The sequence below is a fragment of the Rhynchophorus ferrugineus genome, unplaced genomic scaffold, assembly GCF_030347505.1.
Source record: "Rhynchophorus ferrugineus isolate W39M unplaced genomic scaffold, kcgeb_rfMv2 rfM8, whole genome shotgun sequence".
In the NCBI taxonomy this organism is placed as follows: Eukaryota; Metazoa; Arthropoda; class Insecta; order Coleoptera; family Curculionidae; genus Rhynchophorus; species Rhynchophorus ferrugineus.
In genome coordinates this window covers 1,039,745-1,056,032 of record NW_027472587.1, presented here as the reverse complement: position 1 = coordinate 1,056,032, position 16,288 = coordinate 1,039,745, and the positions used below count along the sequence as shown (strand labels likewise).

General features: G+C 30.0%; 2 protein-coding genes across 7 annotated transcripts; one reads left to right on the top strand and one right to left on the bottom strand.

The window, feature by feature from the left end:
- Positions 1–702: 702 nt before the first annotated feature.
- LOC143201429 (uncharacterized) lies at positions 703–4,240 on the top strand. 6 transcript variants are annotated; one of them, XM_076412484.1, is made up of 6 exons: positions 703–1,056; positions 1,111–1,164; positions 1,718–1,843; positions 1,936–1,959; positions 2,267–2,401; positions 2,920–4,240. In XM_076412484.1, the coding sequence occupies exons 1-6, from the start codon at positions 999–1,001 to the stop codon at positions 3,060–3,062; spliced, it is 540 nt and encodes a 179-aa protein (XP_076268599.1). In that variant the 5' UTR covers positions 703–998; the 3' UTR covers positions 3,063–4,240. The 6 variants fall into 6 exon arrangements, with proteins under 6 accessions (XP_076268599.1, XP_076268602.1, XP_076268604.1 ...); XM_076412485.1 differs by having other exon boundaries at positions 707–1,056; positions 1,111–1,562; XM_076412487.1 differs by lacking the exon at positions 1,936–1,959.
- A 1,258-nt stretch (positions 4,241–5,498) lies between these two features.
- Positions 5,499–16,084, bottom strand: LOC143201427 (uncharacterized). The gene is made up of 4 exons (XM_076412483.1): positions 15,797–16,084; positions 11,201–11,302; positions 11,028–11,141; positions 5,499–5,929 (listed from the first exon to the last, which is right to left on the bottom strand). The coding sequence occupies exons 1-4, from the start codon at positions 15,948–15,950 to the stop codon at positions 5,706–5,708; spliced, it is 594 nt and encodes a 197-aa protein (XP_076268598.1). The 5' UTR covers positions 15,951–16,084; the 3' UTR covers positions 5,499–5,705.
- Positions 16,085–16,288: the final 204 nt, after the last annotated feature.

The window sequence follows — 16,288 nt, the reverse complement described above, 5'->3', positions numbered from 1 at the left end:
TGAAACATAAACAGACAAAGTTTCTTTATTCTGTGAAAAATAGCGACTGATAACAGTCGACTAAAACAGCTACTAGTAAAAAGTAATAAAATGAGTCAAACCAAAAATAGCGACTGAAACAGTCGATAGTAAAAAGTAGTCAATTACAAAACAGTCTATAGTTCCCAACACTACTTAGGACTATGCTTTCTATGAAGTAGGGATGCAAAAAATTATCGATAGATCGTTATCGTTCGAATCCTGCTTGAGCATGGTCGTAAATATTTATTGTGATTGCAAGAGTGCAAAATCCGACAAGGAAAATAATCACAGTCACGCCAGTAACCAAGCTCGGTAAGACCGGATGCCTTCTGGGATGATTTCTAAGTTGGTCATTCGCCAGTCCCTAGGCTTAATGCCAAGGACCGTGGTTCGGAGCAGACGTTAAATAGTAGGTCCAGTCCAGATCAACCCATAGTTGGTAAAAGGAGACTTTAAAATATGTTAAACAAAAGTTACATTTTTTATAGACCTTTAAAATTAAGTACTGATTTTAAAGATTTATTAAAAATTATATTTAATTTATTTTGAAAAGAAATAGAAAAATATCGGCTAAAGAAATATTGATATATAGGCCTAAATTATCGATATTTTTTTTGGATTATATCGATATTTTTTTTGCATTCCTATCATAAATATGTCAACAATACATATTGTATAAAAGAGATAACATATTTTTGTAAATATACTATTATTATGTTACACTTACAAAAAATAGACAATTTAGTTTCTATATTTTGTGGTTACTCTCTTTGTTTAGTTGTTACTTAAAATCATCTTGAAATTAAAACGAAAATGAAATAAACATGATTTGCGCAAACTCATTGGATTTAGTAAACAGATGACACTATTAAAATTATATCGAACACGGGTTAAGTTTATTACATAGAGTAATATACTCTATGGTTTATTACTATATATACATCTTTGACTGAGTATTTTGAAATATATTTTTAAGAATGGATGATGATTGCTGTGAATTACTAAGGTGTTGTTGCGAATGTGGTCTTTGCTTAGGTAACTTGACAATCAATCTAAAGTAAGCACAATATAATCAATATATTATTTTAGGATTATGTTGCCTATGCTGTAAAGATAGTGGATCAAATCAAAATCAATTTTCAAGTATGTATAAAATATAATAGGGTGTGTTTTTATGTTTCAAAACGCGCCTATACATAATATTTATCTTAAAATTCCCACTTCAGTTACGTATGTCGTTTCTTATTTCAAGATGTCAATGTCATATTTGTAAAATAATGTAATGTTTGATGTGTTTTCCTTCTTCCAGCGAGATTTTTATATCTGGTTTTAATTTGACCAGATAGTACTCGTTTTTTTATTTCATACCCGCATATCTAAAAATAATTGTAATCAGTACTCGGAGCTTTGTTATTAAATTGATTATTCTTAAATCAAAATGGATCTGATAGGGCCGATTATAGTAGTTATAATAATTATTATAATAGTTTCTATATGTGGTTGGTGCTGTAAAAGTAAACAAAAAGGAACTGTTTATGGTTGTGAGTACTGCTTTTATATTTGTGATATATTACATTTATAATTCATATCAAGGTCAATAATTTTATAACTTTGCTTAATATGAATGTTCAGTCAGAATGACTAATCTTTGTTCAATATTTAACATCTTGTTAATAACATTTTGTATGGCATTTAGATGGACCTGGAAACGTAACTGTAACAACACAACCTGTACCACAACAACCATACCCTACACATGGGGGCCCACCTCCAGGAGGGCCATATGGGGCTCCATCATATCCTCCTTCAATGCCACAGCCAGGTGTGTAATATATTTTACTTGTTACATTCTAATTAAAGTTATCTTAAGTTGTGTAATGATCTTACAATGTTCATAATTACTTAATTTTTCAGGATTTTATGCACCTCCATCAATGGGTATGTTGTGTGAAAATATTTCGCTATAGCTATTTTTTCAAATAATTTTTCTGCTGTAGCAATTTTTTCATATTAATTTCTACTTATTTTAGTCTAGTTAAGTAGAATTGTCCAATATGTACCTATATACATTAAATTCACATTCAGATATAAATACAATTAGAAGATTTATTTGCACTTATTTATGTAATATTTTGATGTATAATGATGTTATATTTTCTTGATTATTTGTTTTCAGTTTTGTATAATTGAAGTTAAAATTACACATTTTATATATGTGATATTTGATATTTATAATCTGTTATAGGTTATCCACCACACAACCCATATCCACCAACAGGAGGAGCCCCATATCCACCAGCAGGAGGAGCACCATATCCACCGGCAGGTGGAGCTCCTTATCCACCAGGTGCACCTAATATGGCCCCATACCCTCCACCTGGTAAAACATGCAAATAATTTATTTTTATAGTTATTATATTACTATTATATAGCTATTATATTACTATTATATATATTGTTATTATATAGCTATATAATTGCATATACCAAAATGATCATTTTAACTTTTGAATGGATTAAAAATTTGCTAAAATCAATGAATGATATATAACTTTTATCACACTTTAAATCATTGAATATTTTAATCGGAATTATTATTTAATATGACAACTAATTTTGTTAAATACACGGTAAAACATGTAGAGTCTATGTGTCGGTGTATATAAAAATAAGGTTGTCTCCCCCAGCTAATTTTCAGATTTTTATTAGAATGTAAAAATAAGGTTGTCTCCTCCAGCTAATTTTCAAAATAAATATAAAATTTTATTCAATTTCAAAATATGTTAATTATTCTTAAATTTCTGATATTTATATTTTTAGACATTTAACAGTAAAATATAAACAGAAACATTCATTTTGATATATAAATTGCCAAAATGAGTTAACATTTCATTGCAGGGGGATATCAAACAAATCCTGGATTTCAAAATCAACCCCCTCCTTATGACATAGCAGTTGGCCAACCCCCAATTCAACCTCCTGGACCAATGAGAGAAGAATATGGAAAACAGTCACCTTATAATCCTAATTATCATAGTTAAATAAAAATATCCTTACACAGCAAAAGATGTTATATATCCATATTTCTTGATATATATATAATGGAGATAGTTTTAAGCATTTACTTTTATTTTATTTTGATGCAACCTATTTCAGAAAAATTTAACTATGAATTGTATCCTCCATTTATGTATCTTTGTTATAACTATATATGCTGTACAGTTACATACAATAGTATATCTTTTTAGTCAGTGTTATTCAATATTAATTTGATAATCATATATATTATTTGTACTGTATTCTTATTATTATGAAAAGTGAACGCACAATATTGGAAAGTTTATCTTAAGCTTAGGTTTTAATTAAAGAAGTATTGAATTAAATGTTTATAAGAATTAATCTGTTAAAAGAAAGAATATTTATATTCTGAAAAATTTTTAATTAAGATTTTTAAGTCCTATATGTAGTATGTCCATGTATGTAATCATTATCATCAGTAATGTTGCTCAAATATTTCATCAAGTGACTTGGCCATACTATAGTGATAATTTAACATTATGGTAATTATGAAAGGTGATTTATTTCTAGCTGATTCTAATTTATATTTAATTACAAAAAGTAAACATTCAGGTGGTCATGCTGCTGTATCCTATAATCAACAATTATTCAAATATTTGTTTTACTTTTTTTAATATGTAAATATGCTTTCTTTATAGCCCAAAAAACTGCCTGGTGCAACAATAATAATCCATGTTACTAGATCATTACAGTAAGTTTACATTTATACATCTCATAGTCTAGAGTTTTTTTAGCTGTTAACCTAATTTGTTAGGTATGCGCTAGTCAATTGTTACTCAGCAAATTATCATTGAGAACTTCGTCATTTTTCTAACATCGTTTTCAATAACGTTGATTTTTATCGATGTTTGAGAAATTATTAACTAATTGTTATTTGTTCTAAAGTCCTCATATTTTTACTGAGTTTCATTACACAAGTTTTTGTTTATTATTAGTGATTTTACAGATTCTTTCTATTAAAACCTATTAAGTAAATGTTTGTATATAAGCATGTTTCAAACTCTTGTGATATGTTAAACTGTTAGAACCCTCAAATCTACATAATATAATTTTTCTAGGTTCTACAATAGCTTATAAATATGTATATATCATTAAGACTGTATGTATCTATGTAATATATAAATAAAGGTATTCTTTATAAGTTCACAGTTTTTTAGTTTTTCAATTCCCAAAACCGAAAACTACTTTCAATAATGTGGCATTATGTCCAGGGTACTTGGCTATTGATAAGACTATTGTTGTTCTTGGGCGTGGTTAAAATCTATGAAGTATCGAATTTGTAAGTAGGTAAGTGCCCACCTGTAATAGGAGTTTCAATCTCTGAAATATGGACATAATTTGTGTTTATATTGAGGCAAGAGTCCAAGACTAGATGTTTTTTGAAATCGGTAGTCGACAATCTTAATGCAGAGTACTGCAGCTCACAAACTACATTAAGCAGTAGATACAGTCCAGATATACCCTAGTTGATAAAATGGTTTCTCTAAAAAATGTATGAAATTGGCTCAATTATTTAACTAAGAGTCATAAGCATCTACCAACCTAGAAAACTACAAAAATTAGAGAGTTCAGTCAGTGCTAATATGGTTTTCGTGAAGTTATGTAGGATATTGGATTTTTGACGGATACAAGATATTAGTGAAATCTCTTTCAAATAGATTTTTTTGATTATATGATTATTAGTTTATAATAAAATGTTGAACATGAATATTTCTTAAAGTTTACGAGAACTTCTGGAGGTATATGAGTATTTTTTAAAAAATATTCCGTGGACATAGAGTCTTGTTTTTTTTTGTAAATTTGGCTTAGTTTACTCAACTAGGATTTATAAAGTAACACGACATCCGGAAGCCATAAAAAAGGATTGAATGCCAAAAGTTTTTTAAGGAGAACCAAAATTTTATAGGTCCGTGATCGCAAGCACGTGATCTGAGAATACATGTCCAAAATTATTTGAGATAATTTAAATTTAGACATTTCACTTTATTTAGCGAAATAATAATAATCCGCTCAAATATTTGTCACTGTTCGTAATGGAATAATTTTTTATGGACATATCATAATTGTTGTCGTAAAAACATTTATTACTAACTTGATTTCCATCAAAGGGTTTACAGATGATACATAAATATTTGCCAAAGAGTTTTTATATGACGACAGCACATTTGTGTTGAGTGCAAACTTGACTAACAATTATGACTATGCAATAAGACCGCGGAAGCCTTGCAATTCTAGTGAAATTTGCGATAATAAATGTAGAACAATGCAAATATATTTGTCATTATTTAATGGCGTAGTTATTAATAACTATAACAAATAAAGTTAAATACAAATTTTAAATAGTAATTCGTTAGTAATATATTAGTTATACAGGATGTAAAAAATAAATAAAAGACGTATATGTTTTAGGGCTATATTATCAAAATAAGTATTAATACAATCACATATATTAAGTCACGTCCATTCAAATCCATATACAAGTATTCAAATATATGTACATATAATATTTATTTCATAATTTCAAGATCTGTTTTTCATTTATATATCACAGTTCTTCAAATAAAACACAAGAGTCTTATAGGCAGAGAGTACGTACGTAGATAGTTTCAGTAAAAATTCGGATTATAAGGTGCCTGTCGTTCATATTCTTTGGGTATAGCTGGATAGTGAAACGATGATTGCGGTACATAGGTGGGGTTGTAAGCCTCTTGCTGCTCGTACGCTTCGTTGACCACACCATTTGATACCGGAGAATTCGGTACATTTAGTGCGCTTAGATCTTTCAAGATGACGTAGTCCGCCCTTACGTCCACATCCCTTGATGAAAAATCTATAAATAATAACAAATTCAATATATTTTAAAATTATAATAGTCTATGAAGACATTGCTATTAATTAGTCCAATATTTGCTTAATATTTTGTTGTTATTTGTCTTTGTAGGACATATATGTCTTGAAACGTCACATTTTAAAAATATAATAAATGTATCTGCAACGCCTATTAATACTTGAAGTGTTTTGATATTAAAGCGTCTATCGAATAATCAAGCTTTGACAAGTGCGACCGGAGTTTATCGGTCACGTTTTCCCGATTTGGTGACATAATTGTGTAAAGCTAGTCTTAACATTTGATAAATAACATACATTCCTAAAAGATTTATGAACTGATTAAATCACATGAGCGACGACGCCGGGTGTCATGTTGACTCAAATAATGATTTAACGTTAAAATATTTATAATTTTTGAGGTTTTATTTATGGCTTGCAAATATCGCATTGTCTATTTTGGTTAATTTTTAAATGGGATTTAATTTTTCTGATCTGTACGATTTAGCGAAAATATCGGCATTTTTGTTAGTGGATCGGCTGTAAATCTGTCATTAATTTAGGTTACGCATTTTATTGAAGTCTTATAACTAGATATTTTTAATACTTTAATTTTTTCATAAAAAATACCTATTTTTTAAAAAAATATCGATATTTTTCGCCGATATTTTTTTGAAGAATGTATCGATAGTTGTAAATGCATCGATGTCTCCAGAAACGAACCGCGAGTTGCAAATTAAAATATCGATATACAAAACGTAGGGATTTTGAGTATTGAAAAACAACTTTTGTTTTGAGATTTCTCCACCCCTCCCCCACTCACTAAGTGAATTTTGAAGTGAAGAACTGTAGGTATTGGAAACAAGTATCGACATTTTTTGTTCGCCGAATTTTTAAAATATTGATATAACGAGGGCTCAATTTTTTTGACATCGACATCCCTGGTTTAAGGGGTTCTAATTAATATTTATGAAATATGTAAGGGCAATGAGAGTAATGAGAGTACCTAATTTTCACTGTCCATCGTTTGTTATCGAACCTTACTGCTTATGTGCATTACCATTTTAAACGTTGTGAAAAATTTTATATTATTTCAAATTTGCAAATAATATAAATAGATTAATACAGAAAGTGAAGGGATCTGATCTTAAACTGTCCTAAAGTCGCTGTTGATGGTCCTTCCCTTTGCAAGATAGTCAATAAAAATTATTCCATGCCTAACCCAAAATACAGACGCCGTAACCTTTCCAGCCGACTGTTGCGTTTTCCCACGCTTTGGAGCGGGTTCATCGTGTGCAGTCCACTCGGATGACTCTCGATTGGACTTCGGAGTGAAATGATGGAGTCATGTTTCATCCATTGTTTGATCATCTTCAAACACTCCTCCGAATCATCAACTCGTCGGTGTTTTTGGTCAAGAGTGACCTCGTGCGGCACCCACTTTGCACAGAGCTCTCTCATACCCAAATATTCGTGAATGATATGATGTACACGTTCAGTTGATATCTTTAGAGTGTCTGCTATTCTTTGTGTTTTCGGTGCTCATTTCACCACGTCTAAACTTAGTATACCAATCCTTGATGGTTGATTTTCCTGGGGCAGTGTCCGAAAATTCGGCGTCAAGCCAATATTTTGCTTCAACTGTATTTTTTCCCTTCAAGAAGCAATATTTTATCAACACGCGAAATTCTTTTTATCCATTTTTTTCACAATAATAAAAGTTGCTTCACTCAAAATGCTATTATTCACAAATTAATGATCCGACAGCTGTCAAATTTATACACATATCTTTGAGTTCTGGTAGCGCCATCTGTGTGTCAGGCCGGGGACTTTTTTTATTGACCTGTTATTTTTGAGTGGTTGGAAAACAGGAACAACTATGTCAAGTGATAATAGCGTTAGTTGCGAGCTGAATTATGACTTTTGGACGAATTCCGGATTAGTTTGAAATGTATTATTGGTACCTGAAGTGGTTTTCTATGCGGGTTTTCAATTGTGACGAATAAACGTTGCCGATGCTTTTGAAATTATCTCGAATTATATGAAAAATATAATAAATAATAACAAAAATAATTTGAAAATAAAAACAAATCATTGAAAAACCAATCGATAAAGGAACTCATTGAAAAAGGTGTATTTAATAGCGATATAAGAACACATCGACAGGAAACTTGAGATAGTGTTGGAATGTATCTGAATTAGTTTACATCTTAATATAAAGTGGGGTAAATGATATAACTCATCGTTGGTGATCCTGGTGATTCAAGATCAATTCAAAATATACAAGAGCATGTCTAAAACTACTTCAATAATAAGCGTTACAATTATTTGTTGCCACTTCAGTTTCAACTTCTTCTAGGAAATATAAAATAGTTAACTAAAATTTTTAACTAATATGAAAGTGTTTCTTTCACGATACCTATTAAAACCTATCTATATTGTGCGCAATATATTAGATGTATGACTTATTTTCTAAAGAATTTTAGCAAATTTATTTCGTACAAATACTTAGGTAATAACCAACTTAATCTCTGGAACCGCTGTCCATTGTTTTCTACAAATTTAAGCTTCAAGGCGATCAAATCATCGATCAATTTAAACACATTGAGAGTTTTGAATTGTTTATCCACTATGGATCGAGGTGGAGCTAAGTCATATAGGTTCAAGAAGGCATTCTGAGTGACGCGAGTAATAGTAGGTTCGAACAGTGGCATACAACAATATGTGTTTTCATTTTTCTTACGTAAATGGTGAATAATGCAGTTATCCAAGAGTTCCTAATAAAGTACACCCTAACAAAGTCCACCAAATGTGCAGGAGCATAGCGGTCCATTCAGGATCTTGGTTTGGGAGAGACTTCGTTATCAAGTAAATTCGCATGATAGTTTATAGGCTTCAGAAGTATTCTTTCCTTGTTAGAAATCGCACAAAACATAGTGCCAGATGTGTTGTTTATTAATTATAATTTATACAGTCGGCAAACAAAAAAAAAACAGTAAAAATTAAGTAATACGCTGATATTAAACCATACAAATACGTTTTGAACCTCTCGATTTACATTAACAAATCGTATTCTGCAATTTAATTTGATTATAACTTTAGTGAGATATTTGGTAACATTCGAAAATTAACAGTTTATTAATGCTTGGTAACACATTATATATATACGTGAAAATTAATATAAAATATAGTTTGAATTTAATCTATATAATGATATCATTCTACACTAGTTAAAAAGAAACCGGATGCTTACTGATTTGGTACAGGCCAACACTGTTGTCAAATGCCTACGAATTTCTTCAAAACATTAATGATAATAATTGGAGGTTGCAAATCGACAAAGGTTGTAAACCGAAATTCTAAGTTAATGCGGTAACCTTGAGACGTGCTGACATAATACATTTTGATGGCGTGCATTGGCTGTTCTCTACCAAACGTGACATTTTTCTATGATTTGAGGCCAATAAAAGATGCTGGCAACATTGCGGGTGATCCCTTATTCAGTGCGATGAACAGACATAACCTATAGTCCTGCCAATAAAACAGCCAATGCACGTGATCAACATCATCGAGCGTATTGCCAAATTCAGTTTATAAAAACATAAAATCCCTTTTAAACTCGGACCATTTTTCTTTCTCATTTTACTAGCTTAATTAGCATTAATCTAGTGAACCGAATGAAGCCTGATGCGTTCGAACGTGTAACCAAATTGGTCAATTCGATTTGTGTTGATACTAGTCGATACCGTTGTTATATGTCAATGACAACGGTCAAAAATATAATAAAATAACTTTAACCTATTGTTACCAGTGCTGTGACTGTATAATTAACTACAGTTTATGTCCTTGAGTAAATATGCATTAAATATACTCTAATGATAAATAAATAATATTATTTTTAACGTAATATTTGATTCATTATTTTATTTCCATTAGTATTTTGTTGTCAGAGTCGAAATAAACGAAAATTAAATTTGGTGCGGCAACGGTGCATTATACATTTTGATAATATGCATTGGATGTTTTATTGGAAGGACCATACAAGACAAATGATAGTATGTTTTTGTTTCATCAGAACTGTTTTAGATAATCATTAATATATTTTATTATTAGCTTAGGATGGTTATGATCAGCACTTTCATGGTTTTTGACATATTTTGATTAATATAGAATTATGTCTGCACGTCATACCTAAATCGTCCCCTTTCTTATCTATGATATAAATCACTCGAAGCTAAAATAAGCCAACCAGAAAGAAGTAATAATAGCAATACGTGCTACTGATAATCACGCGACAATTAATAGATAAAAAAGATACTCAATTTTATCTATTTATCGAAGTTTTTTACAACTCTTAGCTTACATGCAATTATACTAATGTGATAAAAAGTAAAACTTTTGAGATAAAACGCAAAATAATTATTTGGTCCTATTCAAAGTACATTAGGGATTAAAGAAGTATCGATATCGTAAATGAGAGTATTGAACTTGTAGTTGCAAAGTGTATAAAATATATATATATATATATATATATATATATATATATATATATATATATATATATATATATATATATATATATATATATATATATATATATATATATATATATATAATATATATATATATATATATATATATATATATATATATATATATATAATATATATATATATATATATATATATAATATATATATATATATATATATATATATATATATATATATATATATATATATTAAAAACCTAGGATTTTTGAAGGAGAGTATCGAACTTTTATTTGAGAATTTTCCACTCCCCTCTCCGACCATTAGTGAATTAAGCGGAAAAGTAGGGTTGGAGTGAATAAATATCGATATTGCTAAAAATAATTGTAGAAATTTTTGGTTCCCCAATATATTCATATATTTTAAAAAATTAAAATATTGATAAAAATAATCGATATATCGATATTTCTCTCCGCTGCCGACATCCCTAAAGTACACAATACAAGGTCTGATGATGCTTCAAGAAGGAATTCAAAATGAACAAACTTTTACAGGTTCTACGCCTTGCTAGTTTTTTTTATCACAGTAGTATTTCTCTATCGACTGAACGTACCAAAGTTTGGTGGAAGGGCATCGAAAGGAACTAGATATATTTGGCTTTTCGTTGAAAGACTGGATACGCTTCGTTCATATCGTCTGGTTACATCTTCAGCAGTCCGGATTTGTTCTAAAAATCCATTAAAAATTAATAATCCTAAAGATGTAAACCTATTGTTTCGGCGTTACCTCTGATCGGCACAATGTGAACTTCAGAGGGAGCATTTGTTTCTGATTGCAGGTTTTCTTGTTTCTTTCTTCTTCTTCTTCTTATCCTTTTTTTTCTTCTACCTGTCAATGTATAATGCATATATATTAGTATAAAGCAAATAACTTAAAGAATATGTCAGTCAAAAATTATATTTTAATTTCCATATTTTAAGTAATACAAAATATCAGGGATATTGGATAAGTAAATTATTAATTTTACTGTTAGATGTGAATTTTAGGACGCTTTATACTATAGAAAGATGGTTTTTGCTTCGATATCTGTCAAAGCCACTGTGACCGTCTTTATAATAATTAACTGTTTTTGCTTGTAGTAGAGTGCTTTCGTAAAAAATATCTAAACTTTTAAAATGACGTAAGTATGGCGTTCAAGGTATCTATTAAAAAAATCAGCAGAAGCGTAAATATGTATGTTTACAACTCTAAATGGTCTGAGACTTCATGACATTGTGACTGCCAACATCAAAACTGAATGAATATTCATAGTGGTGCCTACTATAAGCTAGATTTTCTAATTCAGGCTATCGGTATAGACCACAGTTAATGTATCTGAGCCTTGCATGAGGAAAAAGTGAACGGAATATAAGCAAAGACAAGACCAAGCTATTCTGCGGCGTCATAAAGCTCGACCTTATGTCACAATAGTCGTAGAAAATATAGTTTATAATAATATAGTATAGTTTTGTTTTGTTTAACTAAATACTTAGAAAGTAATAGAAAATAAAATAAAAAAATGTTACATAAAACATATTTTATTAACAATTTGAAACGTAGGACTTAGAATTTCAATTGGCGTAATGATAATGTTGGATCTTGGAATTATGAGAGCATCTACCATCTCTTTCTAAATTTCTCTCTCTCCCTTTATCTCTCTGCCAACTTCTGGTTTATGAACTCTAGGCGAATTTTATAGGGTAATTCGGTTACATGTTTCGAGGCATCAGACAGCATTCTATCTCTTTTCAACAAGGACAAAATGAGATGAAAAAATCCGCTTCGAGTTTTCATTTTTACAAACTGCATTTGGCAGTATATTCGATGTGATCTATGACGTGCATTGACTGTTGGAGGGAGTATATGCCGTTTTGATTGATGGTCTTTTATCAAATTTTTTGTATAGCCATAGTCACCATAGAAAAGTAATTTTGAGTTTTGCTAATATATGGCTTCTAGACGAGCTATAATGGTGAATTAATTTTAAAGAATTTTCGTGAACATGCCTTGCCCACTTCTTTTTGTCACTTGTTAGTTTTCTGTAGCATTCCATTCTCCTGTCAAAAAAGTCTTTTAACGTCGAATAATCTTTAAAAAATAGATTAAAACTGATTAGAACGAGTAACAATTGCTATGTTTAACAAAGACTCGAGATTGGGATATGTCTTCTTATATCAAAGTTTGTATGTCGCTGGTTTTCCACAATTTTCAACAGTTTTATAAATAATAGCAGAAAAGTAAAACCTTATTGACTCAACTAACTATTATTGATTATTGATATTTATTGACTAAATGAGTCATATCTGGTGATAATTATATCTGTGATGGATGTCGCATATGTCTAATGATATTTATTCAATGAAGCCATATCATAGCGCGTTTGCAGGATAACTGTACAGAGTACATATTAGATAAAAAGGTAGCGCTATTCATCCTTTATTTACTGAGTTAAAATTTATTGGTGATTTTTGTCATATTTTGCTTTATTACAAAATGATACTACGAGGGTTGTGTAATATCTACTTAGCATTAGCAAATACCTATTATTTATGCTTTATGCTGGCATGCTAGTTATTTATTTGTTAAAGTTAAGTAGATATCACACAACCTTCGTAGAATCATTTTATTGCTTATTTTAGGAGCTTATTAATTGACAATTTTCAAATGTAAGTTTAAAAATATATCAGGAAACTAACTGAATCACTATTTTATGTGAAAAACCGCAATAGCAGTTAATCGTTTCCAAACGTTTAAGATTATTTCAAATAATTCTCAGAACGTTTGGTTTATATACTTAAAAAGAATTACATTGACCTACTAGATGATTCTCATTTGGTAAACCAAATATACAACAAGTGGTTTAGAGAACAAAAGAATTAAGCATGTGATTTTTTCCTACTACGTCTAATCGTTATCGACCAAGATTAAAATACCAATAATTATCATTCATTTCGTAAAATATAAAGTACATTTCAAAGTGGGATACGATAATTACGATAATTAAAAAAACTGGTTTTATATATATTTTTTAATCTATAACTTGTAAAATTTTCTTGAAATTTGACATGTGTCAAAAATAATATAACATATACGAAATAAACCATATTTCTAAATAAGATAAAAATAAATAATAACATATTGGATAAAATAGCAATAAATACAAGCAAAGCTGTATCATTCTTCAAGAAAGAATCATTCAATCTTTCACAAAGAATCATTTTTCCATGTCACATTTTTGAATATATTTCGAGCCTCAAAAATTGTGTTGTTTTTCTCCTTAATTTTTGTCTGCTTGTCATAATTAATTTTATTAAATTAATTTTGATGGATGGCAAATTAATTTTGATGGATGTACAATAGATGGTTTATGCTGTATCACTTCTGTAATTATCAGGCCTATAAATTAACTTTAAAGGATTTACAACAGATGGTGTTATGTGTATCAATCGCATCGGGTACATTTATAACCAATTTCACATTGCAGTCTCATTGTCAAGCTTCACATTTCAATATGTGCCAATTCGTTAAAGTGTTAACATATTTTTTCGGAGCGTTAAAAATTTCTGAATTTGTACCAAGTAAATCGCATTTACGGGAAGTTTTACGACGTAAATGTAAACGACGGCTGAATGTTGTGAGAAGCTTATAGCTACTAACTATGTTCCACCGATTTCAACATGTAAATATTGGTTTTAAAAGTGATGAATTTGAGGATTTGAAGGCTTTACTCGATGAAACCATCAATGGTGATCTCTATCGACTACTATTGATCAGTTTGAGTCGACCACTGCACTAAATACGACTGGCATACAGGCAAAGACATAAAAATGTTATTATTTATTATGATAATGTTCAATAATATGTTATCGTCGTATTATCCAGACCTTGATCTTTCTGATTACTAATTATTCCGACATATTAGTCGTCACCTGTCTGAACAGCGTTTCACTTCTTGTGAAGTTACCAAAATTGGGTTGATTCGCGGATAGTCTCAAAAGACACATCGTTCCGAAAGATGGGAAAAAGTAGCTGCTATCAAAGGACAATACATTGAATAAAATACATTGTACCGATTTTTCACAATAAAGGTTCAAATTAAAAAATAAAATCCAAAAATGGTTAAACGAGTGTACACAGTAATGTAGATTCGTAGTTCATTGAGAGCTTAGGTTAAGCAATACGTTTATTTACGAAAATCCTGGCTGAAAGAGGCTGACGTGACTAAACACCAGGCATAAACATATATAAATACCTAATAAATTAAATGTTTTGACATATTATATTATTTTTACTCTCAAATTTATTTGTACTACCGAATTTACTTATGTTTTTCGCATTCTATCTAGATTACGCGTCATAACAGAACAATAAAATTCGTGAAATAAAAATTTGATGCTCTTCTGTCATATCATATATGAACACATAACAGTGGAACGAGATGATATTTAGTCGGACTTTAAATAACTAGAGTTATCGAAATATATCATATAGTTCGAAATAACCGGTAAAATCAATACGAATTATTTTATTATCCAGATCTAGCATCCTTCTGACTTCTGGCTCATCGTAGAAATGCTTTTATCGAAAAAGTAGCTGCTATCGATGGACAATACATTGAATAAAATACATTGTACCGATTTTTTACAATAAACGTTCAAATTAAAAAATAAAATCCAAAGATGGTTAATCGAGTGTACACAGTAATGTAGATTCGTAGTTCATTGAGAGCTTAGGTTAAGCAATACGTTTATTTACGAAAATCCTGGCTGAAAGAGGCTGACGTGACTAAACACCAGGCATAAACATATATAAATACCTAATAAATTAAATGTTTTGACATATTATATTATTTTTACTCTCAAATTTATTTGTACTAGATTACGTGTCATAATAGAATAAAATTCGTGAAATAAAAATTTCATGCTCTTCTGCCATATCATATATGAACACATAAAAGTGGAACGAAATGATATTTAGTCGGACTTTAAATAATTAGAGTTATCGAAATATGTCATATAGTTCGAAAAAAATCGGTAAAATTAATACGAATTATTTTATTATCCAGATCTAGCTCCCTTCTGACTTCTGGCTCATCACAGAAATGCTTTAATAGACTCTTAACCAAAGAAGAAAAAATAACCCATGTACGAAATAGTTTCCATCCCACTTACGCGAACTTTACGAATTATGTTTATTTACATAGATAATTACAAGCAACTTATTTGAAGAATAATATTTAATGACATTTGATGGTTTTCCCCATATTAAAAAAAGGAAGAAGAATCTTTCATAGAATTACTTGTAGCGGCTATACATTTGGAAGAAAATCGAAGATATACTTACAGATACATAATATGATTAACAGGCAAACAACTAATGCTACTGCACCCAGGATAATCCATGTATTATCATTACTTGACGGTTTATTTGACTGTGACATAGAAACGTCTCTAACTTCAGGTTCATTATTCAATTCACTTGTCATCTTCGATGACATCCGGTTTGTTTTGGTTCGTTCTTGTAACGCTCGGCCTCAAACTTATCTTATCTGATTCTATCAGCGAGGATAATGGAAATCCTGCGATCGAAACGGCAACATTGCTGTCGCGTTACTGAACTTAACGCCAACATCTAATTATTTATAAATTTTGCTTATCAATAGAACAGATAGATGATTACAACAGGTAAAAGTGATAATGCCGCGAACAGGCGTTAGATGTAACTAATCAATTAATTTGTTATTCTTAATATTTAATGCCACTTGGTCTAATAAATCGTCGACACAAAACAGAAACAAAACAGCAGCAAGTACTTCATCTTGACAATTTGTATTGT

Coding starts and splice junctions, on each gene's coding strand:
- LOC143201427 (XM_076412483.1), bottom strand. CDS start 15,950: ATGTCATCGAAGATGACAAGTGAATTGAATAATGAACCTGAAGTTAGA. Junction 11,142..11,200: donor TCACATTGTGCCGATCAGAG/GTAACGCCGAAA, acceptor ATGGATTTTTAG/AACAAATCCGGACTGCTGAA. Junction 5,930..11,027: donor TGCCCTTCCACCAAACTTTG/GTACGTTCAGTC, acceptor TATTATTTATAG/ATTTTTCATCAAGGGATGTG.
- LOC143201429 (XM_076412484.1), top strand. CDS start 999: ATGGATGATGATTGCTGTGAATTACTAAGGTGTTGTTGCGAATGTGGT. Junction 1,165..1,717: donor AAATCAAAATCAATTTTCAA/GTATGTATAAAA, acceptor TATGGCATTTAG/ATGGACCTGGAAACGTAACT. Junction 1,844..1,935: donor TCCTTCAATGCCACAGCCAG/GTGTGTAATATA, acceptor TTAATTTTTCAG/GATTTTATGCACCTCCATCA.